Source organism: Corvus hawaiiensis, chromosome 28 (genome assembly GCF_020740725.1).
Source record: "Corvus hawaiiensis isolate bCorHaw1 chromosome 28, bCorHaw1.pri.cur, whole genome shotgun sequence".
Lineage (NCBI taxonomy): Eukaryota > Metazoa > Chordata > Aves > Passeriformes > Corvidae > Corvus > Corvus hawaiiensis.
The window spans coordinates 3632222-3647552 of NC_063240.1; the positions used below are offsets into that span (position 1 = coordinate 3632222).

The 15331-nt window shown below is 63.3% G+C and overlaps 2 protein-coding genes across 5 annotated transcripts in view; one reads left to right on the top strand and one right to left on the bottom strand.

Annotated features, from left to right (window-relative positions):
- The first annotated feature begins 317 nt into the window (after nt 1–317).
- AMH (anti-Mullerian hormone) lies at nt 318–5797 on the top strand. 2 transcript variants are annotated; one of them, XM_048287924.1, is made up of 5 exons: nt 318–1008; nt 2030–2202; nt 2871–2991; nt 3133–3337; nt 3494–5797. In XM_048287924.1, the coding sequence occupies exons 1-5, from the start codon at nt 444–446 to the stop codon at nt 4407–4409; spliced, it is 1980 nt and encodes a 659-aa protein (XP_048143881.1). In that variant the 5' UTR covers nt 318–443; the 3' UTR covers nt 4410–5797. The 2 variants fall into 2 exon arrangements, with proteins under 2 accessions (XP_048143881.1, XP_048143882.1); XM_048287925.1 differs by having other exon boundaries at nt 3136–3337.
- The window catches only part of LOC125317821 (cilia- and flagella-associated protein 251-like), a 33441-nt gene continuing 23577 nt past the window's right edge, over nt 5468–15331 (bottom strand). Inside the window, exons 1-7 of one of the 3 annotated variants that reach the window (XM_048287928.1) lie at nt 12030–14699; nt 8849–8902; nt 8012–8159; nt 7329–7481; nt 7183–7245; nt 6887–7026; nt 5468–6767 (exon numbers count right to left, since the gene is read on the bottom strand). In XM_048287928.1, the coding sequence (XP_048143885.1) occupies nt 6153–6767; nt 6887–7026; nt 7183–7245; nt 7329–7481; nt 8012–8108 (1068 nt within the window). In that variant the 5' untranslated portion in view covers nt 8109–8159; nt 8849–8902; nt 12030–14699 and the 3' untranslated portion in view covers nt 5468–6152. Of the gene's footprint in view, nt 6768–6886; nt 7027–7182; nt 7246–7328; nt 7482–8011; nt 8160–8848; nt 8903–11181; nt 11275–12029; nt 14700–15331 lie in introns of those variants that run through there. The other 2 variants (XM_048287927.1, XM_048287926.1) reach the window with 2 other exon arrangements.

Sequence of the window (15331 nt, forward strand, 5' to 3'; positions counted from 1 at the left end):
GGAATGCTTTCCATACATTCACTTATTTCAGCCCGTTATCTGCCCCTGTCCCCCTCCTCCTGCTCTGGCTCGCTCTCCCCTCCCGGTGTTTCAGTGCTGGTGGGGTTGTACGTGCCAGTCCCCATGAAGATCCCATTCCAGACACTCATCCTCCTTTAGAAAACATCCAGAGTCAAGGCCGTGCATCCCTACAAGCGAGCGCAACAGCTTCGATTTTTGCACGTTTCCAAAATGAGCTGCAGACCCGAAAATAGAACAAAAAAAGTTTCTTTGCCACCTCCCTCACGCCTCTGCAGCGCGACAGCCCCGGGGCTGCTCAGGGGAGGTTGTTGTGCCTCGGCCACTCAAGGCCAGCCGCGGTTAAAAGGGAGACGCCGTCCTCCCTCTTCCTGCCGAGGGCTTGGGATGCGGGAGCTGCTCCAGGGAAGAGCTGAGGTGGGACCATGAGCGCTCTCAGGGGGCTCCTGCTGTGCCTGGTGCTGCTGCTCCCCTCTGCAGCTCTGCCCAGGAAAGGGGAGCGGGATTCCCCGACGGAGCTGAGCCTGCTGGAAGAGCCAGGGCTGGAAGCAGAGGGGAGAAAGGTGGGAAATGGAAGTTTACAGGAGACACCCAGGTCCAGGAGGGCTGCTGCCACTCGCCTCTTCTCTAAGCCCGAGCCGGGAGCCAAATGCCTGCAGGGAATGGCTGAGGAGGGCGGCCCGGGCTGGTCCCGCTCCAGCCTGCAGCCCTGGCCCCTCGGGGGGCTGGAAGGGCCCGTGTGCAGGGTGAGGATGGAGCAGGACGGGGCCACCCCGAGGCACCTGGAGGTGGTGGGTGTGCTCAGCCACTACGAGAGCGGCTTCATCAAACTGCTGAGGCGCCGCCGGAGCTGGGACGGGAACTTCCCGGGGACCTTTGGGCTGTGCCGGGCCGGGGAGGCGGGGGCTGCTCCCCATCCTCTGCAGAGGATCCACGAGCACGTGCTGGAGCCGGGGCTGGAGAGATTCCTCGTCCTGCACCTGGAGGAAGGTTGGTGGGAGAGCCCTGCAGGCTCCGAGGTGGAGCAGGGCAGGGAGGGGAGGATGCGGGGCTCGGGGCTGGGGGTTGCTGTTTGCTGGTCCCGAGTCAGGGATTTAAACACAGAATTAAATTTGGGGGGTTGGGTTCCCTTTAAAATCAGCGAAGTGATGGAGTGAAATGTTTCTGGGCACGTTTTTACGGAGGTTTAGCGGTGAGGATGGCAGTGTGCCTCTGCCATCTGTCCCCGCCTCGGACCAGCTCCCAGGTGCCACATTCCAGCAGGGAATGCACAGGGTGGGATTGTTGGGGTGTCAGTGCAGGGCCAGGGGTGGGACTGGTGATTCCTGAGGGTCCCTTCCAGCTCGGGATATTCCATGGTTCTTGGTGGCTTCTGCTCCGCTCTCATGAGCGTTTCTCACTTTCTGCCTGAACACCGAGGGTTTGGATCCCATCCCAGCTCCGGGAAGAGAGGAGAGGGTCAGACCCAGCTGCTCCCGCTGTGCCCTGAGCCCGGCACCTGCTGGTCTCCCACTCTGGGGGCTGTGGGGCAGCCCGGGCTCCTGGGCTGCTCCTGTAGCTTCAGCCTTATGGGAAAACCTCAACACACATTCCCCTGTCCCATCCCGGGGTGAGGGTCATGATTGTTTCTTTCTTCCTGAAATCTTCTCCTGGGATTTGGATTTTCAGCCGAACTCGCCAGTGCCGGGCAGGGGGGAAGTGGCTCTTTCCTCGGGCAGTGGCCACAATGTCCCCGAGGCCCCTGGAGAACAGATTTCCATGGGATCTGTCCATGGGAATTTGGCAGCTCTGGGGGGAGGCAGCTCCCTGCTCGCGGGGCGCAGGGTTTGTCCCGCTCTCCATCTGCCTGGAGCCGGGGACGGGATTTGCTGTGTCCCTTCTCCCTGTCGGCTCCTGTCCCGGGTGCTCTGGTCCCTGCATGGGGGCAGTGCTCAGTCTGAAGCCCCTTCCTCACCCCCCCGGGGCCCCGCGGCGCCGGGGGGGATTCACGGCCGTGTCTCCCCCGTTCCAGTGCAGTGGGGAGCGCAGGCGAAGCTGCGGTTCCAGCTGGTTTTCCAGGCGGAGGTGGGCCGGGCGCTGGGAGAGCTGCAGGCGGCCGTGATGCTCTTCTACCTGGGCCACCGGGAGGGCTCCGGGCACCCGCACGAGCTGCTGGTCACCGGCCCGGGGCTGGCGAGGGACCAGGTGGGTCCGGGCGTCCGGCCCTGGCTGGGAGCAGGGGGGTGGGAGGGGTGTCCCAGCTCTGCTGCCCAGTGCCTTTGTCATCCCCTCCCAGTGTATTCAACAACCCTTCCCAGTCCCTTTGCTATCCCCTCCCAGTTCATTCATGGTTCCCCCCGGTCCCTTTGCTATCCCCTCCCAGTTCATTCATGGTTCCCCCCAGTCCCTTTGCTATCCCCTCCCAATCCATTGACAATCCCCTCCCAGCCCCTTTATCACCCCCTCCAGCCCCTTCGCCAGCCCCTCCCAGTCCCTTTGCCATCCCCTCCCGGCATCTCCGCCCCGTCTCCCGCTCTCGCCGTGCCTGAAGATGGAGCTCTTACCCTGTCCCCAGCTCCCGCAGGGCCGGAGGGGCTGCCCGGGGTACCCAGCCCGGTCTGGGGGTCCTGATCCCTCCCCCCTGCGCCCCCGGGGGTTCACTGGGTTCCCTGCACCCCGCGGCCCCCGGAGCAGCTCTGGGGCTGGGGGCGAAGCTCCCAGTGGTCCCCACCCTCCACGTCGCTGCTCCCTGGGCCACCGCGGGCTGGGTGACGCGGAGCCCGCAGGGACCACAGCGGGGGCTCGCGTTAGTGTGTCCCCTGTGATGTGTCACCCACGGCCTCGGGGCTTCTGTGCCTTCTGCCTCGGTGCAGAGGCTCTGTCTGTCCAGGGACACGCAGTACCTGGCCCTGGCAGCCGCCGTAGCCTCAGTCACCCGCAGCGCGGAGCGGCTCCGCTTCTCGGCTTCGCTGGCCATCCACGGCGGCGCGGGAGGTAGGGACGGGGGGCACCCTGGGCACAGCGGCATCTCTGCCGTCGTGTCCTCACTTGGGCATTTGGGGTCCTCTCGGGCCCACGAGGGGCGCTGGGGACGTGCAGGAGACTCCAGACCAACTCCCCTCTCGTCGCCCCAAGCAGGTGCCCCCCTGCCCCGCACGGAGGTGCAGCAGCTCCTGTTCGGCTCCGATGACAAATGTTTCACCCGGATGACCCCGGTGCTGCTGCTGCTGGCCAAGTCACGGCGGCAGGAGGAGGAAGAGGAGGAAGAGGAGGCTTTGGCTCCATCCTCCTACCTCTCTGCTGAGGGGGTGCTGGACACGGCTCCGTACCCACAGCTCAGGTCCGTGGCCGTCGCTGCAGGCACGGGAAAACACAGGGGTGGGAGATGAGGTGGGACAGGGGCAGCCCCAGCTGTGGGACCATGGGTGGCTGTGGGGCACGGCCTGGTGGGACCCCCGGGGCACACGGGGTGACTCTCCGTGTGTTCTCCTTGCAGCCCACTCCAGGCTGGGACCGAGGAGCTGCCGACCCCCACTGTCCCGAGTCAAGCCAACACTTCGTCCCCAGCGCCCGGTGGCAGCGCCCAGTTCCTGGCAATCCTGACCCGGTTCATCCGGCAGCTCCTGAGCTCCTCCAGCGAGCCGCCCCCCCAGCCCAGCGCCCACCACTGGCTGGACTTCCAGGCGATGGAGACCCTCCCTCACCAGCTGCTCAACCTGTCGGAGGAGGCGGCGCTGGAGCGGCTGGTGCAGTCTGAGGAGCCCTCGGTGCTGCTGTTCCCCCAGGACAGCGGGGCCGTGCTGGAGCAGCACCTGGGGGACTGGCAGCCGGAGGGCACCGTGCTGCAGCTGCTGATAGGCAAACTGCAGGTGGTCATCCAGGAGCTCAGAGACGTCCCGGCTTTCCAAGCCAACGCGGCGCTTTTCCAGCACCTCCTGACCTTCTGCTACTACCCAGCAGAGCCGGGGCAGGCCGAGGCGGCCGAGGGGGGCCCGGGCTCTCGGAAGCTGCGCACGCTGCTGCTGCTGAAGGCGCTGCAGTCGGTGCGGGCGCGCTGGCAGGAGCGCAGGAAGGTGCAGCGGCAGAACCGCAGCGCGCGGCACCAGGCGTACTGCCGGCTGCAGGAGCTCACCATCGACCTGCGCGACCGCCACTTCATCGTCATGCCCACCGCGTACGCGGCCAACAACTGCGAGGGGCCCTGCCGGCTGCCGCTCTCCACGCGCGTCCCCAGCTACTTCTCGCACACGGTGCTGCTGCTGGGCATGCAGGAGCGGGGCTCGCCGCTGCGCAGGGCTCCCTGCTGCGTGCCCGTGCGCTACTCGGACCAGCTCATCATCAGCCTCTCCTCGGACGGGCTGGAGATCCGCAAGTTCCCCAACATGGTGGCAGAGGAGTGCGGCTGCCGGTGAGGCTCCCGCCGGCCTCCCCGCCCGCCCCACCCCGGCCCCTCTCCCGGTTTGCCCTCCCGGCTCGGGATCTGGTGCTTCTGGCCGAGACGGGAGCGTGTCCTTTCCCCACGCTTTGGCTCGTTAGCGTCGCTCTGGTTCTGGGTTCATCCCTGCCTGTCCCTGGGGGCTGCTCCGCGTTCCACTGGGGATGGCCCCGCTCCCGCTGCTGAGGGTGCCCGAGGCGGCTGCGGGCTCTGGCTCCGCGGGGCATTTTGGGCTGGACACGGGCACGGTGGGGCCGTGGGGGGAGGGCAAAGGTTGGCAGGTCCAGGCAGGACTGTTCCTATTTATCCCTCCCTCTCTGCTCCTGTAGTGGCTGGGAAGGGCAGGTGCTGCTTCCTCCAAGCCTTGCAGCATCCTCTGGCCGTTTCCCAGCCCACGGCCCGTCAGGGGACCCCTCTGGCCACACGGCTCCACCTGTGACAGCAGAGCCAGAGGCCAAATCCTCTCGCCGAGACCAACCTTGCCCTGGGGACACGTCTCTGTGTGAGCCGGGGCCGTGAGGAGCCGCTGGCCGTGGCTTGGGGCTCCCGGCCAGGTCACATCTGCGTCACCCCGCGCTGACCCCGCTGCCGGGGCGAGGGGAGGGGGGGAGGGAGCGATCCCGTTACAGCTCCTGGGCTGCTCGCACCATTAATGGGAGCGGGAGCACACGGCTGCCAGAGCACCTGCTCCGCGTCCCCGCCGGCGTCAGCACGGGCCCGCCTGCCCCGGATCATCTTCCAGCTGAGCCCAGCCCTCAGCCCGGGATCCGAACCCTCGGGAAGCAGCTCCTGGGCTTGTCCTGGCTACATCTCCTTGGGTTTTGCAGTGTCCCCACGGGGAGGCACGGCCGGAGGTTGGTACTCACCAGTCCCATCTCACAGCCCTCAGGATTAACCCTGAGCCCCTTGGGTTCGGGGGGCATGGAAAACACGCACACACAACACCAGGGACAAAACACATAACCAGGGACAAGGGCTTTTCTCGTTTTTCCTTTTTTCTCTTTTTTTTTTTTAAACATCCAGTTGAATACCTTATTAAAAACGAAAATAGTTTATTTTAACCACTGTTGATTTAGCAAATACTGAAACCTGCCATGAGTCGGGGCTGTGAACGTCTCTGGCTGTGTGATACTGCTCTTGTGTTTCCTTCCTAAAAGTGACTCGGAAAAGGCGAAGCCCGCAGGGATCCCCGGGTGAAGGGCTCCAGCCCTGCTCTGTCACCAGCACGTTCTGTGCCACCCCACCGGGCTCGGTGAGGTCGGGGGTCTGTCCCTGCTGTCCCTCTGAGGATGGCTGCAGCCTAGTTCTGTAACCCAGAATATTCTTCTCTCTTGATTTGCTTTCAATAAAACCATTAACCCAAGAGCTGCACAGTCTGAACACAACTCTGTTCACTGGGATCCCCGGAACCACGAGTGGAGATGGATTTGGGGTGCAGAGGGATTTGGGGTGGGGATGGAGAAGTAGCGAGGCCCAAAGAAGCTCCTTCCATGAGTCCTTTCAGGTCGCCTTTGTGCATCTGATCCGGGGGGGGCAAAGTCCCCGGGGAGGTTCGTGCCAGGCTCCTGGGCCGCTCTGCTGCTGCTCGGGGGTCCTGGGGTGCTGCCCGTGCCCGGGGGTGTCTCTGGAGGGCAGGCAGGGGCGGGGGTCCCTCGCCGGGGCAGTGGTGGGATTGGATCCCCCTGGATCCAGCGTCATCGAGCCCCGCCCCGGCCCGGCCTCAGTCGCGCCTCTTGCCCTCCCTGGCCCTGCCGTCCCTGCCCGGCGCCGGCTCCCAGGGCTTCCTGCCCTTCTGCAGCCTCCAGTCCCGCCTCGGGCTCTCCCGGCCGCCCTCAGCCCTGCCGGGACGGCCCTTCCACCCCTCCCGCCTGGACTCATCCCGCTCCCGCCGTCTCTCCTTCCTCTCCTTCCTCTCCCGGTCCCGCTTCTTCTGGGCTTGCTGCTCCGGTTCCCTGGGGGCCCTGGGGGCTCTGCCGGGTTTGTCCCACGGTGTCCTGTCCTTGGCTCGTGCGTCCCTCCGGCTGCTCCGCTCCGCACGGACAGCACGGCCTTCCCGGGCTTTCTCCTTCTTCTCCTTCTTCTTCTTCTCCTCCTCCTCCTCCTCTTCCTCTTCTTCCTCCTCCTTCTCCTCTTTTTCTTCTTCTTCCTCCTCCTCCTCCTTCTCCACCTTCTTCTGCTTCTCCTGGCTCTTCTTCCCCTCCATCACAGCCACTGGCACCTCGGGGACATCTGCAGGTTCTTCGTCCTTGTCCTCATCCTCATCCTTGTCCTCATCCTTGTCCGCATCCTCTGGTATTGTGCGGCCAAACCACTTCTTGAAGATCCAGGGTTCTGCCTGTGGGGACAGAGGGGACCAGGAGCTGATGATGCAGCCCAGGGGACGGGGACCCCTGTCCATCCCTCCCCTGGGGACAAGATGCTCCCTGCCCCAGGAGGTGCCACCCTGACCCGTACCAGGTTGCTGTCAGCTTCGCTGTCATCGTCACCGTCTTCGTCATCACCATCATCCTCCACCGCGCTGCTCTCCGGCGACGGCGGCGCAGGCTGGGCCGTCACCACCTCTGGGATCTCCTCCACCTTGGGGCTGACGACCTCTGGGAGGGGAGAGGGACAGGCCACCGTCAGCTGAGGATGAGGCAGTTTGGGTGGGATGTCCCAGGCCGGGGGTCCCAGGGCCACCCCACCCTGGGATGTGGCCCTGTCTCAGGCTGGACCCGGCGGACCGGGGAGGGACGGAGCGTTGGACCCACCGGGAATGGGAGGGGGCGGAGGTTCCTGCCGGCCGCGGGCGATTCCCTCCTTGGAGCATGGCGCTGGAAGAGAGGAGGGGACAGGAGCCAGGAGGTGGCAGCACGGCCTGGCCGCCCCTTCCCGCTCCGGCCGGCTCCCGACTCACCTTGGAGCACCTGGAAGGTGACGCTGAGCAGGGCGACCACGGAGGCCACCAGGATGCACTTGTTGAGGGTGAGCCCTTCCCAGAGCAGCGGCTCCTCCGCAGGGTCCAGGCTGGGCGGCTCCACCTTGCTCTGCACGGGGAGGGTTCTGGGGACTGGGACCCCCACGGAAAAATGTTACTGGGGGAAACTGGGAAGAGGTAAAGGGCTCTGAGCTGGGGGACGGGAAGGGCTCTTAATATCCTCCTGCACAGCCCACTCAGGGCAGGGCCAGGGCCAGGGGCTGGAGCTGCTCCTGCCAGGTGTTTGCACTGCAGGAGTGGGGACAAGAGTGTCCCAGGGGCTGAGACCGAGGAGTTTGGGCCTTGGTGGCATTAGAGTGTCCTGGGGATCAAGCTGGGAAAAGCTCTGCCCGTGCTCCCCCTCCAGCAGCAAATCTGGGCAGGGTGGAGAGGAGGAGGTGGAGAAGGAAGTGGAGGGGGAGGTGGAGGATCTGGCAGGCGGCTGAGGAGCCCCATCTCCATCCCCATGTCGCTGATTTCACAGGGGACAGCTCCTCCTGTCGCTGCTCCATGGCCAGACGGTGCCTCCCGGGCTGGCCGGGGGACACGGGATTGTGCCTCTGTGGCCACCTGTGGCCAGGGTGGCCATTCCGGGGCAGGGAAGGGCTTTCCCACACACCCACCTGGAGGCCCGGCAGCGCTGCCCTTGGCTCCCACCTTCTCCACCCGCTTCTTCTCCGCCGCTTTCCTGTCCCCGCCGAGCGGGGCTGGCTCTGGCATGTCCGGCTCCTGCTCGGAGACACCGCGCGGGGGGCTCTGCTCCTCTATTCCCTGCGGGCCGGGGGGACAGAGACACGCTGCTCTGGGCGTCCCCGGGGCTGAGCCGGTGCTTCCCCAGCGAGAGGCACCGACCCGGCTCCTGCAGCGCCTGGGGCGTGTGTTCACCTCAACAGTCTTAGAACAGGGCTGCATTTTACGCTGTTTAAGCTGGATTTGGCCACGAGTTAGCCCCGGCACACACACGGGGGCGGGGGGGGGGGGGGGGGGGGGGGGGGGGGGGGGGCTGGCGGCAGAGGACCCCTAGGCTGTGCTTGAGGGATCCCCCTCGGAGCAGCGCTCGGGGCTGGATTGGGGCCGCAGCATCCACCGAGGGCGGGGTGGATGTGCCGGCAGCGGAGGGAGCCGCGCTGGGCTCCGGGCTCGGTGCTGAGCGGGGCTTTGGTGGCCGGGCTGGGTGTTGGTCAGTGCCACCAGGGAGAGCTGCCCACCGGCACGGATCAGTGACAGTGACAGCGACAGCTGGGGGACCTTGGGCTCCCCCGGGATGGACGTGCTGCAACCCTGCCGGGCGGAATGTGCCTGTGGGACAGCCCCAGCTCGGCCCCCCTGACCCTCCCTGGCACAGGGATCCATCCCTGACACCCCCTGCTCTGATCAGAGATCCCCCTCAGGCACCCCTGCCCTGCCCCGGCACAAGAATCCATCCCCCTGGCACCCCCACCCTGACCCTGGGCACTCACATGGGCTCCACCGCTGTCCCCCGTGGCTGTCGCTGCTCACCGGAGCGTTGGCATCTGTCAGAGACAAGCACAGCACGGCTCCTTAGGTGACAAATTTGGGGAGGTGGGAATCACCAGGGGCTGGGGGGTGTGGACCCCTCGGTGACACCCCCAGCCTGCAGAGAGGGGACTCCTGGCTGTGTTTGCCCCCTTGGTGTTGCTGGGTCACACCATGGACAGAGAGAGGTGTCTGAAGTCAGGCAAAAAGCCCCCCAGGCATTGAGGGGTGCAGTGGGAGCTCTGGGAAGGTCTGAGCCCCAAAATGTCACCAACCTGGATATCCCAGAGGAGTGGCAGCCAAAGGGACAGTGACCTCCCTGCCAAGGCCCATGAAGACACCAACAGCCCGGGGTGTGCTCAGACACCCTGAAAACACAAGGCTGGGCACTGGGAGGCAGAGCCTGGACAGCAGAAGTCTCAGCCACCATGGAGCAACCAGACCTCAGAAAGGAACTCAAGGGGACTGCAGAGCTCAGGGATGACTCCCAGGGCTTTTCTGGGAAGTGGGAGAGCAGACCGAGGGTCCCCAGGGCTCTGGCACAAGGAGGGGCTGGGGAGGGCGCTGGGCTCCTCGGGGTCCTGGGGGTTTCTTTGTCCTGGGGGTGGGAAGGCACCACAAGGACCCAGCACCACCAGCCTCAGCCCTCTTGGCATCTCCGAGTCCAGTGCCTCAGGTGCCACATCCTGCCCAGAAGGAAGAATTTTTTCCCCCATTTGAGCCAGATTTAGTTTATTGCCCCCCTGTGGAACACTGAGAAAAGATCCCAGTTCCCAGGATGAAACCTACGACTCAATGGTGGAAGCAGAACAGATAAACAAGAGGAAACCTTTTGGCCGTGGTCTGAAAGGCCTTTGCTTTCAAGAGGAAATAAAATGAGTCTTTGGTTTGTTTAAGTGCTGTAAGTCCGGTCCTTTCTCTGCTGGGAAGGGGCAGAGCTGGCCCGGGACTCTCGTGGTGGCTGCAGGGGGTTCCCAGACCCAGGGGAAGCTCAGAGGTGGAGAACTTTTCCTCGAAGGGTTTCCCCCCATGTGCTTGCTGTGTTTTTGAGCATCTCAGCCATTCACCCTGGTTTTGGGCACAGATGAGCACCAGGAAGGTGGAGGAGGGCACGAGCCTCTGTTCCTCTTCTTCCTGGCCATGATCCATGTTCCTGTGGAGCTGGTGCCACCCAGGTGTCCCTCAATGCCCGAGGTCACCCTGTGAAGTGACACCAGCACAAAGAACCATCTCTGCCAGGCTGAGCTGTGCCCTGCAGAGCCTCGCACACCTCGCCAGTGGCCACGGCTCACGGTGAGGACAAGGAACCTCTTCTCCTGTCCTTCCTTGGTCACCTCTGAGCTCTCCCTGCCCACCCGGACAGCCCTTTGGTGGCCTCAGGGCATCCCAAATCTTTTTCCAACACCGCACGGGGACCGTGTCACCTCGAGGGACTCTCACTAAACTGAGAGGGATCAAACACCCAAATTACCCAGTCCTCAGCTGAGCCCAGTGCCCCGTCACAGGGTGCCAGGCTCTTCCCATGTCTCCATCCCTTGGGCTTCACCCCGATGGAGGAGCCCAAACAGCCTCCAGACCCCGGGGCAGACAGGTGTCCTTCCCTGCCATGCGCCCCAAAGGCACTAACTCGGTCCCAGAGCTGACCAATGATCCATGTCCAGCTCTGTCCCCTCCGGGCAGGAGATGCGGCTCCATGCCCTGGCATGAAGTGGATGCACTCCAGGGCTCTACAGCCCACGCAGGATCCTCGTCCCCAGCCGGGATGGGCCGCGTCACCTGCAGGAACAGCCTTCCTGGGCTGCTGGTCCGAGCGCGGCCACTGCCCAGGCCAAGCAGACCAGGGGTGGCCACCAAGGCCAGGGACACTTTGCCCATGGCAGGGCCGGTCACCCACAGCCCCCAGGTCCAGCTGCAGCCCTTGGCTGGCGCTGCCCCTGCCCAGGAGCCCTCCCACCCATCCCTCCTGCCCGCCCATCCCGCTCCCCGGGACTCACGCCCCGCACGCCAGATCCGCCCTTAAACGCTCAAAATCGCAGGCACTTAACAAATAATCAGCTCCGCTCTGCTGCCACCGGGACTTCTCCTGCACGGGCTCCCGAGGTCGCCTTCACCGCTGACTCACATCAAAGAAACTTCCAAAAATAGTCCCCTCGCCTGCCCCGCTCTCGCTGTCACCCTCGCCCGGGGCTGAGCCCCGCGGCTCCCGATCCCTCGCGGCCAGAGGGAGCCGGGCTGTGCCCAGGGGCTGCCCGGGGGCTGGCCCGCATCAGGGGTTAAAAGCCACAGAAATTCGTACCTGGGGTCGGCCGCCGCCTCCTGCTCGGCTGCAGCCCCCGGGCGGCCCCGGCTCTCCCGGGTAAAGAACAGCAACAGCTGCCGAGGGGAGCTGGAGCAAAATAGCGCCCAATCACCGGGGCCCGAGCACCACAAAAGGCAGCTCAGCCCCGGCCCCGAGCGCAGGGGCTGCCCCGGGCACGGGGTGCGGCTCTCAGGGGCACCTGCCAGGGGGTTTGTCCCTCTGTGACACCGCCGGAGAGCACGGGGAGGGGACAAGGCCGTTTGACCCCAGCCCCGGGTGTCTGAGCCAGCTGTGGGAGGGACGGATGGGTGATGGAGGGATGGATGTGGGTGCTGGGGGTGCAGAGGTGGAGCAGAAGTCTGCCAGGCACAGGTAAGGAGAGAGGATGAGAAATCCCCCTGGGAGCAGCAGCGCTCAGACAATCCCAGTGAAAATCCCTTTTTGCCAGTGTTGGGACAGGTCTGTTGCCCTCTGACCCCTCTGATGTCCCTGTCCCCGTCCCCGGGAGCCCTGTCACAGCCACAGGCACCTCCTGGGCAGGTGGGAGAGGGGATGTCCCATCCCACCCACTCCCAGGACACAGGGAGGAGATGAAGGATCCCATCTGGGGAGCTACAAAGGACCCTCGGGCTCTGGCCCTGCCTGTGGGGGTTATCCCGAGCTCCCAGCTCAGCACGGGCAGGAACAGCCTCAGGCAGAGCTCCTGTGCCAGGGATGTGGTGCAGCAGTGACTGGGACCAGTCCGGCACATCTCTGGCACATCCCGCTTTGAGGACATTGCTCTTACGGAGAGGCTTCAGGCTCAAAAAAACCCCAAATCTCTGAAATTGTAGGATATTTCATACCTGCAGTATTGACGTTTTTCCAAAGGAGGAATAAACCAGGACACCTGGTGAGGCTGGGTCCAGGTCCTGCTTTAGGAGCTCTCAGCACATGAGCTCAGGAGCAGCTTCTGCTCTCCAGGGCAGGGATTTCCCCTCGCTGGCAGGGACAGGGCTGAGCACACTGTGGGATGAACAATGTGGAAGGTGGATGGACGGATGGATGGATGGACGGATGGATGGATGATGAATGGATGGATGGATGGAGGAGGGATGGGGCTGCACACACAGCCCCCACACCCGCCAGAGCGCTGGGCACACTCCCAGGGCAGTTTTCCCGCTTGTATTCCCACTCCAGCAGGGTCAGGGTTGTTAACTGGCTTTATAGTTTACCAGTTGCTTTATAGGGAGACGATGAAAGCAGAAAATCATAAACAGGCCAAATAAAATCCCCTTTTCTCCCAGTTAATCCCGTTCCCCATGCTGCTCCCAGGTTTGTTCCGTGCTCCTGCCTCCCGTGGGTGAGCTGGTCCTTCCAGGAAAGATCCCAGGGGCTCAGCAGGCACCGTCTGCACCCGCAGAGCTCTGGCAAACACCCTCCCACTTCATCCTTCCATGGAGCCACGGGATAGAGAGTTCTCCTCACCCTTCCCAGGACCTTTCAACACCCCGTTCCCGCAGCCGGGAGGGACCGGCAGCTTTTTTGCCTCCACACGTTTAGCTCGGAGCAGTTCCCCGTGGAGCTGCAAAGCCTCCACCTCCATTGCACAGTTTATCCCGGGCAGATGGAGGAAAGAGATTCCCAGAGGCAAATTCTTTCCTAATCTCTTGAACCCCCCCAAATCCCGGCTTCTTCCTTGCTCTGAGCCTGATAAAAGCGGCTATGGAAAGGGGTGAGCTCAGGGAGGGGGAAACCCGATCCGGCTGGGAGAGAAGGCGGAGAGAGGCAGGTGGGAGAGCAGGGGTGGGCAGGGGAGCGGCGTCCAGGCTAAATGCTGACTCTGGACTTGGCTGGATGACACAGCCCCTCTTCCCTGGCTGCCCGGGCTGTCCACTCGCCTCTGCCCTCGTGACTCGTGGTCCGGGCTGTGCTGCAGCATCCCCTCACTGCCATGGCAACGCTCACTCATCCTCCCACCAGGACATCGTCTCCCTTCTCCCCGTTTTTAATAACTCGCAGTTAAAAAGCAATCAGAAAGGGATAAAATTAGTCACTGGGTATTTTCGGCACAGGTTGGTTCTGGGGATGAATTCTCCTTCTTTCTGTGCAATTTGCTCTCTCCCCAGAGCTCCCAGCCCCTGCCTGGTTCTGTCCCCTCCTGCCACAGGTCCGAGGCATGGCACATGCTCGAGCTGGCTCTCTGGTGGCTTTCCCACTGCTCACCGGGCTGGCTGCAGGTTTTCCCCCAGGATTTCATCCCTGGCTCCACCAGAACCTGCCTGACCACGTTCCCAAGGCTTGGGACTCCAGAACACCTCCCAGCCTTTGGAGCCTTTACCCTCCAACCCGAGCAGGGTTGGGCTCTTGGCCTGATTTTAGAGCTGGGAATTTGGCTGCTCCCTGCTCAGCCAGGTGCCCTGGGCACAGCACAGCTCTGTGGGCAATTCCCAGCTCCAGCCGTGTCACCCCCACACTGGCATTGTCCCTTGGGGGCCACTGGGGCTGCACAGGGCAGGTCCCCCGCTGCCAGCACCAAAGACCTGCAGGAGCTGCGTGTGGAGCTCATCCAGGAGCTGCATGGGCTTGTTGGAGGCGCTTGGTGTCTCCCAGCCCTCCCCCCTTCCCTTAGATGTGGTTGGGGATGCAGGGCTGGTGGAAGAGAGGATCACAGAAACGCCAAAATTCTCCAGGAGATGGGGTGAAAGAGCACCCTGATTCCCTGCACGACCCAAACCCCAAAGGCACAGGTGTCCCCACGGCAACCTGGCCACGGCCCAGTGCTGACAGCAATATTCCGCTGACCCCAAATTCCTCTTTCAGCTGGATCCAGCAGCTCTCCCCAGCCTAGGGGGTTGTGCAATGGCTGTGCTGACGCACAGCCTCTGCCTCCTTCCCCCGAGGAACCAACAGATCCACCCGGGAGATGATTCCTGCAGGAACCACAGAGCTTCCCAAGCACTGGGGTTATTATGGAGCCCTTGGGAGGTTTCAGGAAGGGAAGGGATGTCTCCTCTCTGCCAGCTGTGCCGCTCCTGTCAGATCCCATCTGTCAGCACGGAGATTTCAGATGCGCCGAGCTGAGCGATCTCCTTGCGGAGGTGCGGATGATGGAAGGCCTGGAGCAGTCTGGATGTTGGATGTTCCTGTGGCTCCACATCCCCAGGTGTGGGGCTGGAGGGAGCCAGCAGGAGATGGAGCAGCCTCTGCATGAGCTGATTCCCACAGCTGATACCAGGATGGGCTCCACATGCCTGGGAGGGCTGATTGCAGATCATGGGCCTGGAAAGCTTCTGGTGCCTGTTCTGATTGAGAACTCAGACCTGGGCACTTCCTCATAGCTTCAGGGATTTGGTTAAGCTGGAAAACACTGCCAAGGGGATCTTCTGTCTCCTCTCCTGGGTTTGAGATGCTGTGGAACTGGTGAGGGAAGATGGGAGCTCTGTGGGCTGGTACCACTCTGGTTTGAAGAACCACAGCTTGGAGCATCGATGGGACAAGAGGAAACGGCCTCAGGCTGCTCCAGGGAAGGGTCAGATTGGACATCAGGAGGAATTTCTTCATGGAAAGGGTGGTGAGGCATAGGAAGAGGCTGCCCAGGAAGGTGGTAGAGTCACCAAGGAACAACTGGAGGTGGCACACAGTGCTCTGGGCTGGTGCCAAGGTGGGGACTGGGCACAGATTGGACTTGATGGTCTCAGAGGACTTTTCCAACCTAAATGAGTCTGGGATTCTGGGATCTTGGAGGATCTCCTTCTTCCTCTTACCCCTTCAGCCTGGTGGGAATGCAAGCCAGAAAAGTGATGGCTCTTTGTTTAAAGGGAAGGGGACATCCTGCCTATGGCCCAGGCTGGGAGGACACCCCACCACAGGGCTTTGGGGGCAGATGCTGCAGACCAAGCACCAGCTTAACACATTCCTCCAGCTGAGCATGGAAAAGGGGATCACACCTGTTAGAAAAGCTCTCCCATGGCACCTCTGGCTTCCCAGCCCTGGCTGGAGCCAGCCAGCCAGCCAGCCATCCATCCATCCATCCATCCATCCATCCATCCCTCCATCCACCCATCCACACCTCCATCCCTCCCTCCCTCCGTCCATCCATCCCTCCGTCCATCCATCCATCCATCCATCCATCCATCCATCCATCCATCCATCCCTCCATCCATCC

Excerpts from the sequence above, each read along its gene's own strand:
- AMH (XM_048287924.1), top strand. The coding sequence starts at position 444 with ATGAGCGCTCTCAGGGGGCTCCTGCTGTGCCTGGTGCTGCTGCTCCCC. Across the intron at positions 2,992-3,132 it reads CATCCACGGCGGCGCGGGAG|CAGGTGCCCCCCTGCCCCGC; the intron begins GTAGGGACGGGG and ends CGTCGCCCCAAG. Across the intron at positions 3,338-3,493 it reads GCTCCGTACCCACAGCTCAG|CCCACTCCAGGCTGGGACCG; the intron begins GTCCGTGGCCGT and ends TTCTCCTTGCAG.